Source organism: Ictalurus punctatus, chromosome 28 (assembly GCF_001660625.3).
Source record: "Ictalurus punctatus breed USDA103 chromosome 28, Coco_2.0, whole genome shotgun sequence".
Taxonomy (NCBI): domain Eukaryota; kingdom Metazoa; phylum Chordata; class Actinopteri; order Siluriformes; family Ictaluridae; genus Ictalurus; species Ictalurus punctatus.
The window spans coordinates 10,477,154-10,493,906 of record NC_030443.2 but is presented as its reverse complement, the minus strand read 5'-3'; the positions used below and the strand labels follow the sequence as shown (position 1 = coordinate 10,493,906).

Below are 16,753 nucleotides of genomic sequence, written 5' to 3'. Positions count from 1 at the left end.
AAAGGGCTCTTCCTATGGAACCATACCTCTTAAGGAAGTCAACAACTTTCTCATCCTGATCCGCTACATGGGTTACCCCGCTAACGATCACTGCATTCGGAATTTTAACACCTGACTTCCGTATGAAGTCCATTTTGCATATTTTTTCAATATTGATATTCAATGTATCTGGCTCCTGGCTGGCTCGCTACTTTATGTAACCCTTATTATGAGGTAGTAAGAATGTACATAGGTGTAGTAGTCTAAAGTAGTCTTAGAGGTTATCAGTAATATGAATATGGACCAGAATCAGAAGATGCTACATTGTTAAGAGCCTGAGAATTGAAGGTCAATAAAAAGAATACCACATCAGAATGACAATTTGCATAAAATGTATTAAACACACATGGGCTGGTACATACATATACAAAAACAGTTATGAAAAAAATAACAAACTAAAATAATAAAGTGCGCACGTAAATAAATCCCCTTTTAAATTCCCTTGAGCTTAGTGCGTCCTCAGTTTCACTTGCCTTTGCTGACAAGAGTTCAGTCACCAACGTTGGGCCCTTTTTAGTTCGTGTTAGTGTTTGTGCTACCACCATGAAGATGAAGATGATGATCCTGGCAATCCTTCTAAAGTCAGAGTCACAAACACGGTTAGCTCGCCACCCAGCCCCCCGGACTGGGAATCTATGAATCTCTGGGAGAACGCCTGGAACGTGGGGATCTGTATCATTCCGTGGAAAGGATCTCCGCACGATGTTTCCAACTCTTTACCAAAACCTGACCTATAAATAAGGCCAGATCATTTCTCTCAATTACCATTCAGTGATTAAATGGACTGCTACAGGCTACTATAAAATAAAATGAGATAATACTTCAGTTCACCTATAATGCAATGTCAAAATCTCTCTCTCGTTGTACAACAGCTCTTATGTTTCTTCTCAGGTATCAAAACTATATGAATTTCTCTCCAGTATCCAAAGTACATTTACATCACAAACTACATCCTTCATAAAACACACATATTTCTAACTCAAGTTATATGAAACCTTAGTAACGTTAGCAGTATGAAGAATAAAACTGCATGGATTGCATGTAAAACATCAATCAACTTGTATTACTTTAGATTAGAGGCATTAAGGTGTTAGTTTGCTTATTTATCCCCTCTGCACCGGTAACAGTGGAAAGATTGCACTAAAAATTGTACCTCTTTAACCTCCAATAAACACAATTAAATCCACAACTTTTAACATCATTATTTAACAAACTAACCATTTAGCAACAGTAGGGAAAAGTAACATTTCTTTTTATAACCCACAAACAAAATCATTAGTTGTTTTCAAAGGCATTAACCATTAGTCCGCTAGCCTATTGTGGCTAATTACCATATTAGCATTTGAATACAGCAGGCTCACATTAGCTTTCCACCATTAGCACCTTTGCATTGCTTACCCATTAGCGCCCATTAGCATAAAATGCTAGTGAACTCTGAGGCCTAGCGCCAGGTAAACAACTCACCATTTTAGCAGAATTCACTGCCTTTAGCTCCGTGACAACAGTGGATTGAGGCACAGCTCTCTTTTACTCTCTGTATTACAACAAGATATGTAAGTATAAGCAATAATGAGTACAGAACTTGTTTAATTCACTCCATGTCGTTTTTTCGTCTTACCCAGTGGATAATGCAGCCTCCTATGCTCAGGTGCAAGCCCCAAAAGAACGTGCAGAGACACTAACCTAGAGGTGTAACTGTAAAAGAGCCTAGCTGGCAGCTGATTGGTCAGTTCACTGCCTCATAGAGTTCACCCATTTGCTCACTTACAAATCCATCAAAGACAACAAGAAAATCAAAGTTAACCCTTTTGTGACTTGGTTAGACAGCTAAATAGTGTTTCTCATTATTAAGCCTGGGCTACATGGGCAGCTACAGGAAGCCAGTGGAGGGAGATGAAGAGGGGTGTGACATGGGTTCTCTTAGGCTGGTTGAAGACGAGGCGAGCTGCAGCATTCTGAATCATCTGTAGGGGTTTGATGGAGCTGGCTGGGAGGCCCGAAAGTAGTGAGTTGCAGTAGTCCAGTTTTGAGATAACAAGAGCCTGGACTTGTATCTGTGTAGCCTGTTCGGTGAGGTAGGGTCTGATTTTCTTGATGTTGTACAGGATGAACCTACAGGACCGTGCAGTTGTTCAGATGTGGTCTGTAAAGGTCAAACTGTCGTCAAGAATCACGCCAAGGTTCCTGGCCATCCTGGTTGGCTTGAGTGTGGTTGAGCCAAGCTGTACAGTGAGGTTGTGGTTGATTGAGGGACAGGCTGGGATGAGGAGAAGCTCAGATTTTGCAAGGTTGAGCTTAATATGGTATTTCCTCATCCTGACAGAGATGTCCAACAGGCAAGCAGAGATGCGTGCAGAGACGGATGGATCGTCAGGCTGGAAGGACAAATAGAGCTGGGTGTCATCAGCACAGCAATGATATGAGAAGCTATGAGACTCAATCACCTGCCCTAGAGATGTAATGTAGATAGAAAAGAGGAGTGGACCCAGAACTGACCCCTGTGGAATGCCAGTTGTGAGTTGCTGAGTTTCAGAAATACCTCACCTCCATGATACCTTGAAGGATCTGTCAGAGAGATAGGATTCCACCCAGCACAGAACCGTTCCAGTGATGCCCAGGCTGGAGAGAGTTGACAGGAGGATCTGATGGTTTACAGTATCGAAAGCAGCAGAGAGGTCAAGTAGGATGAGGACAGATGATCTAGAGGTTGCTCTTGCTAGTCGTAAGGCTTCAGTGACGGAAAGCAGAGCAGTCTCCGTGGAGTGATTGCTCTTGAAGCCAGACTGCTTGGTGTCCAGGAGGTTGTTCTGTGTGAGGAAATTGGAGAGTTGATTAAAAACGACTCCTTCAAGAGTTTTGGAAAGAAAAGGAAGGAGGGAAACAGGTCTGTAGTTGTCAATTGTTCAAGCTTCTTTTCTACGTATATTCGACGTCGATGATTTTTTTCGTCATGATCAAGCCTCTTTTCGACTAACTGTAGTTTTCATTTAAATGGCGGGGGTTTGCTTGACTTCGTCAAAAGTGCGTTTGTGTTTGCTGGGTAGTGTATAATATGTGATTTGAGATATAGCCCCAAATATTTATTATTATCATTATTATAGGTTTTTAATGAAAAACGTACAGTTTGTAAAGATACCTTTTCCAAAAAAAATCTCAAATGTGTTCATCTTGTGTATGCATTCAGATGTCTCACTTGAAATCTCTGAACACTCACTACACTGAAGCTGAGGGGACAACGGTTTATAGCTAACAGATATTTCAGGCTACAACACACCACCCTGTCTTTAATTATTTTCCTATAAAAGTATGCCCCATTTGCCCACAAAACAACATGTGGAAGAAACCTTGAGAGGAACCAGGCTCTAAAGGACTGTTCTAGAGTCACACTAGATCAACTGCCACTTGTAGAGATGCAAGATACCACTTTTTCTTTGAATATGAGCTGATAGATACCCATCCTACTTGAAGTTTTTTCAACTGAAGCACTCACATGGTCAAAGCTGTATCTCCCTGTGGTTCTTGCCTGGTTTCCCATTGAAGCTAAGCAGGGTTGACAAACAAAGAAAGCTGATCTGGGGCATATTACTCCAGTGCAAATATAATTTGATCATATTCACACATCGGCCATATTGCTTGTGAGGTTAACGAGCAGAAAAGTAGTTTAATAAGTTGATGAGTTTCCACTTTGTTGAAATGTCCAAAAATTTATATTTTCTAACTCCAGCGAAAAGAGAGCTACGATATGATAAATGTTTTTAAAAATCTTGGCAAAGATGACATTCATATGTACACGTTACATCCCCAGCAGTGAATTACGAAGTGACTTGGCCGGTGTGTGAATATGATCAGTAAAACCCCAGAGTGTGGTCGTCCTGCATAATTACTTATGTTCACAGCACATAAAAGAATAAACATGAACAGAAGCGAGCGTACGTAACAGAAATGGAACAAACCACCTTTCATTTTATTCTCTTGAAGGGTGAAATAAAAAAAGCATACTTCTTTGTCTTTGCTAATTTTCCACATTTCTGTTACTATTGATCTCCTTAAAACCATCAATCTCTCTTTTTCCTGCCATGTGTTGAATTATTTCCATTCTCGGCTTCCAGTAGCTGCTCCCTTGCTCCCGGCTTCTCTGCCATTTCCTTTTCCTCAGTAGCTCCAGCTCCAGTCTCGGTGCATTTTCCCTCTCTTTTGCCCGGGCCATCTCCTCCTCATTCCATCCACTTGTCTACAAAGAAAAGCAAATATGTTACATGACAAAGAGCTTACAGAATTCAAATATGCAAACAGAGCAGGTAACCAACTGTAAGTGATGAACACAGGGCTAGTTTAAAGCATAAATATATATATTTTTTTAAGCACAGTTACTTATGTAACTAATTAAATTCCATGTTACCATTCACCCCTGCTGTAGAAAAGTGAGTGTGTCCTAATTCAATCATTAACGACAGTATTTAACAACAAAAAGACACCAACGTGCATGCAGCACCAGTCCCATTCATAAGGTATGAGATTTTGTCATGATAAAATTAAGGTGTGAGAAAACAGCTTGTTATGTCAAGATCACGAGTTACCAACTTTTTGTTATGTGAAGATCACGAGAAATTTAAGTCGATATTATGAGAAATCAAGAAAGAAAAAAAAAATGCATGGCCTCCTAGGGCTTCTATATAATGCAGAAGTCATAGGGTGCACAAAATAGGATGCCTAATACTATTGCACAGTACAAAACACACAATGTAATTCTAGCTCGTCCTAATCCGCTTGGTTGTGAACATGAACATTTTAGCTTATAGTTACTAGCCTACTAGCTAATTGGCACTTAGTATACGAGAGTATTCAGCTAAAGCCTGACAGAAATCGCAAGTCTTGTTTGAAGATCATCACAATTCTCTTAATCATCTTAAGCCCTCAAAGATGTAGCTAACAAATAAGGGAAGAAATCTTGCTTCAGGTTTATCATTGTACAACTTACATGTCTAAGTAATCACTCCCTTGTCTTAAAATATAACAGATGGCCTAGAAATAACCTACACTGTATGGCCAAATGTAAGTGGACACAAGACCATGACACCCATAGATGCTTATTGAACATCCTATTCCAAAGGCCCCCCTCCACGCCCACATATTCTTGGGCATATAATTTTGACAAAAATCTAAAATGCAGCAGTTTACACAAATGCCATTACCTCCACAAGTGTATTATGGAAGATCATAACTGAATTTATTAGACACATATGGTGACAGTGCAGATGTTTCCTGGTTCTGAACTGAACATGATGTGTGTAATTAACTCTCAGTGTGGCGTGTTGGAGCAGGTGATGGATCCTTATAGAGAGCTGCAGTGTGGAGCAGCAATAAGAGAGAGAGGATGAGCTGTACAGGAATAAGAGTGTTTCAGTGACCACGCCTACTGCATGGATCTGTTCTGCTGTTACTCATCTACTGATGTGCAGAAATAAAGATCCAGTCTGCCTTCCATCATGAGACAGAAAAAATAAACACCAGTCTGTTGTTGCCCTCTTCTGGTTTTGCTGTATTTTATCCTGATAGTCAAAGCTCAGTTCCCCAAAATGTATTTACATTTTTAAAGCTAGAGTATTACCTGGGCGGCTTCTTCTACACTATGCTTTAATGATAACTAGATCCACTGCTGGGAAAATACTAACAAAACCCCATAAAAATAATAATTCTACATGTTTCAATTGTGATTCCTAACGTGGATCAGTGTTTAATGATATTATATATTAAGATTTATTATAAGCTATTGTTTGTAATTATGGACAAAGATTTATCATTTTCTCAGCATGGCAGTAATCCCTGATCTTCATGGAACAGACGGTCGACTGTGATTGTATTCTCTCTGTTTACAGCTCTGCTGCTGTCTGGTACAACACACTCTGGATCAAACGTTTGATGGAGCTCCACCAGAAAAGCAGGTTTAGTGTATATAGAAAACATATGAGGCATTTGCTCATTATACATGATACATTACACATTTCATACAACAAATTATTCTGAAAAGATACCTGAAATAATATTACGCTTTTATACTGCGGCTTCGATGTCAGTTCTAGCTCTTCCAACAACCATGAAGAAAACCAAAATGAAATCACACTCATCTCTCTCTCTCTCTCTCTCTCTCTCTCTCTCTCTCTCTCTCTCTCTCTCTCACTCTCTCTCTCACTCTCTCTACTGTCAGAAAAAAGGTACTGTGCAGGTGCAATTTTGTTCCTAGGGGAACAAGACATATAAATGTACCTTTGAAGGTCCACAATTGGGCTACAATTACGTGCCCATAACGAGTTATAAAGGTTCAGAATTTTAGGGTCTGATGTGAAAGGTCCATTTTTGTACCTTTGTAAAAAACAAACAAAAACAAACAAACAAATAAAAACAAACAAACAAACAAACAAACAAACAACAACAACAACAACAACAACAACAACATTTAGGCCCATAGAACTAGATTAACTCAAATCTGTTTTTTTTTTGTTTTTGTTTTTTTTACACTTGTGTCTGTCAGCTCATAATAACATCAAGACACTATATTAAATTGCTTTAAACGTTAAAAATATCTTCTCAAAGTTTGTAAGAAATGTAAACTCCGACCACTTTATGTCTCCTGTCTGTAAAATAAGACAGACATTATTTAGAAATATGAATTTATTAAATGAATGATATTTTAAGAATGTCTTTGTTGTAATGTAATGTTTTACTCTGTCGTTGTTGTCACCGTAAGTGAATGTACAGCGTGTTGAGCGCGGGAAACACCAAACCCGGAAGTCGGAATAAGGTGAATTGCTGATGCAGACGTTATGGATGTTGCTCCTTTAAGAAAATTTCCCTCGCTCGGTTTGAGTGGTTCGGTTCTGAAGCGAGTGAATACGCGGCGATTCTGGCAGAACTTCGCACATCTCCAACACTACAACAGCACTATTATGGAGTACACATTTCTCAGGTAAATGCTTGAGATATATTCTTATTTGTACAGTGATAGCATGTTCTGTTGTTTTGTGCTAACTCGGTGTTCCCCTGCTTTAAGAAGTACTGGTGTCAGACTGACTGGAGTCCGGTACTGACCGCTTTGGGAAGAACCTTCAGGATGGAGCTGGGGAAGATGTCTACAGCTCACTTAATAAAGAACCTCATTCACTTTGGGGTAGAAGTCACAGAAGAGGAGAGGAAAACATTTGAGGGTGAGTATGTTGTTACATGTTGAAAAGTTGTAAGAAAATCGAGGGTTTTCTCGGTGTTATAGCACCTTTTATTATTGCTTTAATAATAACTATGGCCAACATTGTATATGTTTGCATATACAGCCGTTGTAACTAGTGAATAGCTAGCGCAGGGTTGCCCACACTTTTTTGACTTGCGAGCTATTTTTAACATGACTAGTCAAAGTGATCTACCTACACTAAAAATGCGAAACACATATATATATATATATATATATATATATATATATATATATATATATATATATATATATACTGAGTATACTTCAAATATATATACACACACAATATATGTTCATGTACCTTGCATAACTGCATGAGCCCTTATGGCACACTACAATTCAATACATTTTTGGTCATTACCTTACTCTATGTAAGTAGAGCCAAATAATGCTGTCAAGGAGGTTGCACATTTCCTCATGTTTGGGTACTTTTCCCCTGTGACTAAGTTCCAAAACTGTCCATGCGCCCTGGACTTCAGCTGAATGTCAGTCTGTAGTTTCAAAATCTCATCCTCCACTTCAGACGAGTTCAGGTGAAATAGCGTTGCAATTTTCAATGCGAGTGAATCAACCTCAACATTGTCCCTAAATGGGTAGCACATGAATGTAGCGACTGGCTCCAGTGAAGCAAAGTCTTGAACGCGTCTGTCAAACTCTGACTGACAGCTGTCAATCTGCTCCGTGTAGCATGCAATGTTAAATTGCGCACAAGGCTTCTGCTGTGTCTCCAGATCTAACGCGAGGTTTTGGAAGTTCCCAAAACCATGGCACTGCAGCTTTCAGGACAAAAGTTGCATTTTCCGTTTAAAGGCAATAACTGAGCTGATCATATTGACCACAGTTTTGTCTTTTCCTTGCAGCTCCAAATTAAGCTTATTTAACATGTTGGTCAGACCGGTTAAAAATGGCAAGTTTTTTTTGAAGATTTTTTTTTGAATGGCGATCTACCCGCACTTCCTTCGATCGACATATTGGGCACCCCTGAGTTAGCGTTTTACATTTTGAGACCATTTTTCCCGCTGTTGCGATGACATTTTGTTATAGGCTGCACAAGAGTTGCCCAATGCTCTCAGATTATATGCCGCCATTTTTGTGGTGATTTGAGTAAGACAGGGCTGTTTCTGTCCATTTTGTAGTGATTTGAGTGAGACGGACCTTTTCTGGACATTTTGTGGTGATTTGAGTGAGACGGGGCCGTTTCTGGACATTTTGTGGTGATTTGAGTGAGACAGGGCTGTTTCTGGCCATTTTGTGGTGATTTGAGTGAGACGGGGCAGTTTCTGGACATTTTGTGGTGATTTGAGTGACACAGGGCCTTTTCTGGCCATTTTGGCACCCTAGGAGAGATTCTTCTTAAGCAGTGTAACTGTGAACTAATGTGTGGAACATAATTAATTAGCCAGCTAGCTAGCTACCATCCAACACTGCGTAGTCTATGTAACTAGTTAATAAACTAACTAGTGTGGTGTTGCAGCTAACTGGCTTCCTATCGTTAGTCATAGAGAAGATAATATATGTTCACGTAACTTACATTTATTCATTTAGCAGACGCTTTTATCCAAAGCATCTTAAAAATGAGGAAATACAAGCAAAGCGATATATCAAGCGGAGAACAATACAAATAGTGCTACTATACAAGATCTATTAATTAAGTTCTATGGAAGCACAGTGTGCAGAGTAGAGGTGTAAGAGCCAGTGTAATTTTTTTTGTTTTTTAAATAATGTAGGGTTGGCATTTTAGGGGTTAGTTAGGTGTTCACGGAAGAGGTGGGTCTTTAGCTGTTTTTGATGATAGTGACAGATTCTGTGGTCTGGATTGAGGTTGTAAGTTCACTCCACCACTGAGAATCAGTTAGTGTGAAGGTTCTGGAAAGGGACCTGATGCAATCAGTCTATACATTAACTAGACCCGAGGCGCGAAACATGAAAACAAACATGTAAACTCTAATAATGTGCGAAGTGCGCAGCATCGCGAGCGGTTTAAATATCCAAAGACATTTACCTTAACTGCTGACACCTGGTAACAATTGAAACCACACCCTCTCACCTCCGCCAATAAGTAAACAGGGAGGGGACAGAACAGAAACCAAAACAAGTGCACATATCCATTGTAAACAAAGTCTTATCATCCACGCGCACTTCAAGCACGTACACGCACGCTCTCCGTGCACGTCATCGCCACAGCGCCATCTGCTGGCGAGATCGTGACAATTGTATACTGTATTTTGATCCTATGTTTAACCTCTTGTGTGTGTGTGTGTGTGTGTGTGTGTGTGTGTGTGTGTTTTGTATATTCTGTTACATGTCCGCCATAAGCATTTCAATGTACAGTATGTCTCAACAAATGATAATGTAAAAATGATAATTAAATTTGACTTGACTTATATAGCACGTTTTCTGTGCAATAATACACAATAGGGTCTAGCCCAAACTGTTGAAACAAAGTTGGAAGGACACAATTATATAGGATGTCTATGTATTCTGTAGTATTACAGTTTTCCTTCACTGGAACTAAGAGGCCTAGACCTTTTCCAACATGACAGCACTCTTGTGAATAAAGTGAGGTCCATGAAGACATGGTTGACCTCAACCTCACTGAACACCATTGGGATGAATTGAAAGTCTGACTGCTCCCAGGATTTCTCACCCAACATCAGTGGCTGACCTCACTAATGCTCTTGTGGCTGAATGAGCAAATCCCCACAGCCACGCAAGTGGATGTTATTATAACAGCAAAGGGCAGATTAAATCTCGAATGGGATGTTTAAAAATGGGTGTGATGGTCAGGTGTCCATAAACTTTTGCCCATATTGTGTATCTGTGCAGTAATATCATAAATCACATGTTCTTCTTTTTTCTACTGTCTAAATGGTTTGGAGACACAGTAGGAATCCTATAAATCTCTAAATCTTCTGTATAATGTCTGCGTGCTTTCTATCTGTTTTTCTACAGTAATTGAGGTGGCATCAGGAGAGTATGGGGATTTGAATCCTGTGCTCTTCGAGGCAGTGCAGGGTGGCATGTGTTCAGAGAGTGACAAGAAGAACTGTAGTGACAAGAGTGATCCCACATCGGCCTGCCCATCTCAGAGCTACAGTGTGAGTGCCACGTACACTCGCTGTTGAACTTACAATGTCAACCTGTCCATTGCACCTGTGTGCCTCACATGTGTTGTCTTCTGTTTGCACAGGATTCAGGACCCATTGAAAAACATACTTTTGCCACCAGCACACTCACACAGTTCTGCATTCTTTTCAAAAGAAGCTTCGTCACTATATGCAGAGACAAGGTAAGACTTCTTAAAATGATCTCTGTTTTACAGCATGACAGAATTATTCATATTATTCATATTCGTATTATTGTGACCATCATACAATACATATTTGAGGATTTGTAACTGTGTGTCCAGGTGTTGCCCCACCTGAGGGTGATGTCGCACTTGTGTATTGGAGTTCTGATTGGTCTGCTGTACCTGAACATCGGCAATGATGCCAGCAAAGTGTTCAATAACACTGGATTCCTCTTCTTCTCCATGCTCTCCTCATGTTTGGTGCATTAATGCCCACTGTCCTCACTTGTAAGGACTTCTGTTGTGCATCTGTTTTACAATTTTACATGCAATTAATAAAAAGAATTTGAGTATATAGAGTATGTGTGCTATTTTCCCAGTTCCTCTGGAGATGGCAGTGTTTATAAGGGAGCATCTGAACTACTGGTACAGTTTAAAGGACTACTACCTAGCAAAGACCGTTTCTGACATTCCATTCCAGGTATGGCATTAATACTATTTATTCTAGAAATGCTATATACTGTATCAGCACATGAAAGACGAAGTGTATAATGTTCAAACATGTTTCTAGATCTGTAATAATCACATTATTTCCAAAACACCTTAGAAAACTAAAGTTATTTATGTAACTGTGGTTCTATGAACACTGGGTAACCTGGATTTAAACACTTGGATACCTTCTTGTACATGAACACTTACAGGCTAAGACCTTAAAACAGAGTCACCTGGTGAACATATGAAATAGTTTCCTATAGAATACCATCATCAATGGCTACCTGTCCCTGGAACCTTCTTCCTGAGTTCCTGGCTTGGCATTGGAGCCCTGGCAGTTGTTCAATGTTCACAGAACTACAGTTAAATACATAAATAGCATTCTATTCAACCCAGTCACAGTAGGTTTATTCTTCTATTCATAGGCCATGGAGATTACTTGTCTTTCAATAGCCAAACTCTTCTTAGTCAGGGGTGTACTCCATGTCTTGGCACCGTGCTAGATAAATAACTGATTCGAGAAATGAAAGTCATCAGTACTGTACTATACTGAAAACACATTATTAACACCTTATTTGATATTGTACTTTGTGAATTTAATTTGTTTTTGAAAATATCCTCTCATTTCAAATCTGATAACTGCAAAACACTCCAAAAAAGTTGGGACATTCGACTGTTTACCACTGTGTAACATCACCTTTTCTTTTAATAACACGTATTAAGCATTTGGGCGCTGAAGACACCGGTTGGTTAAGTTTAGCAAGCAGAATTTTCCCCCATGCATCCATTATGCATTTCTTCAGCTATGCAACTGTACTGGGCCTTCATTGCCTTATTTTGTGCTTCATAATGCGCCACACATTCTCAATCGGAGACAGCACTGGCTGTCCACTTTCCACTCGCAAGGAGAAGAGAAGGATCTCCAAGCATGTGTGCAAGTATCTGGCGTGTTTTAGGCGATTTTTGCGACACGTGCATGTCCACTAATCGCTGTTGTGCGTTTTTATGGTTTCAGACGAATCCGACGCGAGTGAAGGCTCCGCCCCCTGGCTGTAACCGCAGACGGCTGAGACCCTCACCGCCCGATCACACTTCAACACACACACAGACACGCGCACACGCACTCCCCTCACCGTCCGTCTTAAATAAAGATACCTACACGAACAACACTAAAACGGCCTCCTGTGTGTCTGTGCTCTGCCGGAGACAGGTCAGGACTGCAGGCAGGTCATGCTAGCACCCGCACTTTCTGCTTACGCAACCATGCGCTTGTAATCCGGGCAGAATGTGGTTTGGCGTTGTCCTGCTCTGGATGGCAGCATATGTTGCTCCAAAATGTGTACATATCTTTCTGCATTAATGGTGCACTCACAGATGTGCAAGTTACCCATGCCATGGTCACTGACACACCCCCATACCATGACAGACACTGGCTTTTGGACTTGACGCTGATAACAGCTTGGATGGTTCTTTTCCTCTTTGGCCTGGAGAACACGACAGCTGTTTTGTCCAAAAGCTATTTGAAATGTTTTCGTCAGACCACAAAACACGATTCCACTGTGCTACTGTTCATCTCAAATGAGACCGAGCCCAGAGAAGTCAGGGGTGCTTCTGGACAGTGTTTATGTATGGCTTCTGCTTTGCATAGTAAAGCCTTTACTTGCATCTGTGGATGTAGCGGTGAATGGTGTTGACTGACAAAGGTTTACCAAAGTATTCCCGAGCCCATGTCAGGATAGCCATTACAGACTCATGACGGTTTTTAAGACCGTGACGTCTAAGGGATTGGAGATCACGCGCATTCAGAAGTGGTTTTCGGCCTTGCCCTTTACACAGTGAGATTTGACCAGATTCCATGAGTCTTTTAATTATATTGCACACTGTAGAAGGTGAAATGCCCAAAATCCTACCGATTTGTCTTTGGGGAATGTTGTTCTCAAAGTGTTGGATTATTCGCTGACACATCTGTTAACAGATTGGCGAGCCTCGACTCATCCTTGCTCTTGAAGGACTAGGCCTTTTTTGGAGCTCCTTATTTACTATGATTAGACGATTGCCTCACCTGTTTCACATCAACTTCTTATTTCAACTTGTCACATTGTTATTAGTCCTAAATTGCCCCGTCCCAACATTTTTGGAACGTGTTGCATGCATCAATTTCAAAATAAACATTTATCTTAAAAAAAAAACTATATATTTGAGTAGGTACGACAACAAATACCTTGTCTTTATACCTTTTTTGTTTAAATACAAGTCAAAGTACATTTACAAATCACTCCTCTTTGTTTTTATTAGCATTTTCCATACTGTCCCAACTTTCCGGAATTGGGGTTGTACATTTCTCCAGCCCAGAAATTAGCTCTGCCTACAGATGGAAAAAATGTTCGTCTCTACTCTTTGCACATTACCTAAAAGACAACTCACGAGTCGTTTGTAGTAGTTTCAACTGAGCGGGAAGGGACAGATAGTGTTTTTATTGCACTTGCACCTTGTAGGCAGCAGGGGGTTCTAAGTGTAGCTCCTTACTCATTGTCAAAAAAGAAATTTCTTCCTCTCACAAGCTTTGAATCTCTCTCTTCTACCCCCCACACCTTGCCCCCCAGATTTTATGTCCTATACTGTACTGTAGTATAGTCTATTGGATGACAGAGCAGCCTCCAGAAGCGTTCCGATATGTGCTTTTTATGGCTCTGTCTACCTCCACTGCCCTCGTGGCTCAGTCTCTGGGCCTCCTCATTGGAGCTGCTTCCACCTCGCTGCAGGTGTGTAAATACATCACAGATGTACAAGAATAATGATACACAAGCCAGTTTATCAGCCACACCTTATCAGTTTCACTACTTATCATGAACACGCTTGGTCTTTCAGTAGTATTTTCTGAGCTCAGTATTTTTCATTGCAGGTATACATTTATAGAGTGTGGACAGGCTGGTGGCTGGCGCACAGAAAACAAAGATTGCGACTGCCACGGTGGCGCCAATGTTTTGGACGGCCAGAGAGCACGTGGCCGCGGGGCAGGGCCGCCGACACAGCCACGGCTCATGAATGGTGCACCACGCGGAATAATTTATAGAGCGAGGGGAGAATAAAAAGTGTTTTAGGTGATTTTTGCGACACCTGCATGTCCACTAATCGCTGTTGTGCGTTTTTATGGTTTCAGACGAATCCGACGCAAGTGAAGGCTCCGCCCCCTGGCTGTAACCGCAGACGGCTGAGACCCTCACCGCCCGATCGCACTTCAACACACACACACACAGACACGCGCACACGCACTCCCCTCACCGTCCGTCTTAAATAAAGATACCTCCACGAACAACACTAAAACGTTCTCCTGTGTGTCTGTGCTCTGCCCACCGCGGGCTAAATTCCCTACAAGGGGCAGTGACAAACATTCCAGTCTTACTTTTCTCTGGCTTCTTTGTCAACTTCGACACCATTCCAAAATACCTACACTGGAGCTCCTATGTCTCCCATGTTAGGTCAGTGACAGCCTTCATAATTATAATGCAATATCTCATGGTGAAGAACAGGGGTGTCAAACTCATTTTCACCAAGGGCCACATCAGCATAATGGTTTCCCTCGATGGGCCACATTAACAGTATGAATGTAACAAAATGCAATGTAATTGAAAATAAATTAAACTACACCTTATTATATTGTTAAATAACTGTTACTGTATTTATGTATTCAACTAACAAATATTACATATGCATTTGCACAGATGTAAAGATAAATGTTCAGTCTGAAACCCACATTACTTGAATCAGTGTTCAAACTATTTAAGCAAATAAAGCAAAATATTAGAAAGAAGTTATGATATGAACCCTTAACTTCATTCAGAACTTTTTTCAACACAGTCGAGGGGGGGCAGAACTATGGCACAACCAACATGTATTACAGAAGTAGCATTTTACAAAAAGAACAACAACAATGAGGTGATGCTGCCTGTCCTTGAACACATCAAGTAGATCCGTCCTCACCCTGAGAGACCATCTCACACACATCCTCATTCATAGATCATGTTCTGGAAATAACAAACACTAAACAAAATGCAAGCACAATCATTAAATTGTACACATTCTACTGTTCTTAGTCTTGGTTTAAATGCATTCTATTTTAATTCAGGTTTTTAAAAATGCTTACCTATGTTTTCTGGCCGGATGTCTGACACCGTTTTCCCCTGGCCAGTGTCAGTGTCTGGTTTTAGGTCTTGTGGTGAGGCAATCCGCAAAACAGCGTGGAGGTTGTCATCGGTAATGCGTGATCTGTGCTTGGTCTTGTTTAAATTCATTATTGAAAACATCTGTTCGCACAGATAGGTGCTCCCAAACATGGACAGAATACAAGCAGCATGAAGTCGGAGCTGTGGCATCAAACTAGGGGGCAGTAGACGGTAAAAGTCCGCGATTGCAGCATCCTGAAACTTTGCTCTCAGGCCACTATCGGTTTGAAGCTCAATTAACTCCATCTGAAGGTTATGGGGCACACTGCAGATGTCGGCGGTGAAAGGATTGGCAAAGATGTCAAAACCCTAGTGCTGTGCTCAGCACAAAAAATCGTTTGAGGACTTTGCTCCTACTCACTCACCTTACTTCTGTATGGTACGGCATATCTCCATGCTCTGAGCCCCCCTCCTGCAAGAACAGCTGGAACTGGTGGTGATTCAGGCCACGCGCCCGAATAAAGTTCACTGTTTTCATGACCGTGGTCATGGAAAAAGCGTAAAGCAGTGATAGGGGGTGTGTGACAGTTACTTTTTTGCAATTTCTCCTTCATTAGTCCAACCAAGCCGGTTTTTCCTCCACACATCGCAGATGCAGCATCTGTAGTTAGTCCCACCAACTTTTCCCACGGCAATTTATTTTTACTTACGGACTTCTCCACTGCATCAAAAAAGTCCTGGCCCGTTGTGGTCCCATGCATGACAGCTGCATCCAAGAGCTCCTCAGTGACACAGAAGTCCGGCTTCACGCCTGTAATAAAAATGGATAGATGCACTGTATCCATGTTGTCTGTGCTTTCATCCACAGCTAATGAAAAAGCTAGACAGCTGCATGTCTCTTTGGCCAGCTGTGTTGCTAAATTTCCTGCTAATTCCTTAACTCGGTCCGTGATGGTGTTTCTTGGCAAACTGACATTTTGAAAAGTCTGTTTCTGGTCAGGACACACCTTTAGCATGCACTGCTTCAAAAATGCACCCTCTGAAAAAGACTTTGAAGCTCGGGCGAGTTCTTCAGCCACAATAAAACTTGCTTTCACTGCTGCATCATTTTTGGCTGTAGCTTTTGTGAGCACATTCTGCTGCCTTTTAATTCTACTGAAATTCTTTGTTTTTCTTGGAGGCTAAATTTACCATACTCAGCTCTGTGTTTGGTGTCAAAATGCCAATGTAGATTGTACTCTTTCATGACTGACACCACCTCATAACACAAAAGCCTTCCTTGTGCATCAATTTTTCTCTTCTTGGACATGTTGAGGTTAATTTGTGGAGATTTCTCAATTCCAAATCGAATTGACGTGACTTTAGTGCAGACGTAGTTTATGTGGCCCTCAGTATGACTTTTTTTGTCCTTCGATTCTGAGAAATAAAGTTTTATTCATATGTTTTGGATAGCGAAAGGCCTACATTACCCATAATCCTCAACCACCGACGATTTGTCACGCCCCTAGGCATCTCATACAGACGTGG

General features: G+C 41.0%; 1 protein-coding gene and 1 long non-coding RNA gene across 2 annotated transcripts; one reads left to right on the top strand and one right to left on the bottom strand.

Moving 5' to 3' along the window:
• Positions 1-354: 354 nt before the first annotated feature.
• On the bottom strand, positions 355-1,648 carry LOC108261269 (uncharacterized). Its single transcript, XR_008393718.1, has 2 exons — positions 1,504-1,648; positions 355-765 (listed from the first exon to the last, which is right to left on the bottom strand). It is a non-coding gene; the product is annotated as an uncharacterized LOC108261269 (long non-coding RNA).
• A 5,159-nt stretch (positions 1,649-6,807) lies between these two features.
• Positions 6,808-15,703, top strand: LOC108261270 (ATP-binding cassette subfamily G member 4). Its single transcript, XM_053677145.1, has 7 exons — positions 6,808-7,003; positions 7,088-7,241; positions 10,235-10,380; positions 10,473-10,571; positions 10,692-10,859; positions 10,952-11,052; positions 12,079-15,703. The coding sequence occupies exons 2-5, from the start codon at positions 7,148-7,150 to the stop codon at positions 10,839-10,841; spliced, it is 489 nt and encodes a 162-aa protein (XP_053533120.1). The 5' UTR covers positions 6,808-7,003; positions 7,088-7,147; the 3' UTR covers positions 10,842-10,859; positions 10,952-11,052; positions 12,079-15,703.
• Positions 15,704-16,753: the final 1,050 nt, after the last annotated feature.

What these genes read in the sequence shown, in the direction of transcription:
- LOC108261270 (XM_053677145.1), top strand. Translation starts at nt 7,148, where the DNA reads ATGGAGCTGGGGAAGATGTCTACAGCTCACTTAATAAAGAACCTCATT. An exon ending in GCCCATCTCAGAGCTACAGT is followed by an intron (nt 10,381 to 10,472) that starts GTGAGTGCCACG and finishes CTGTTTGCACAG; the next exon opens with GATTCAGGACCCATTGAAAA. An exon ending in TCACTATATGCAGAGACAAG is followed by an intron (nt 10,572 to 10,691) that starts GTAAGACTTCTT and finishes CTGTGTGTCCAG; the next exon opens with GTGTTGCCCCACCTGAGGGT.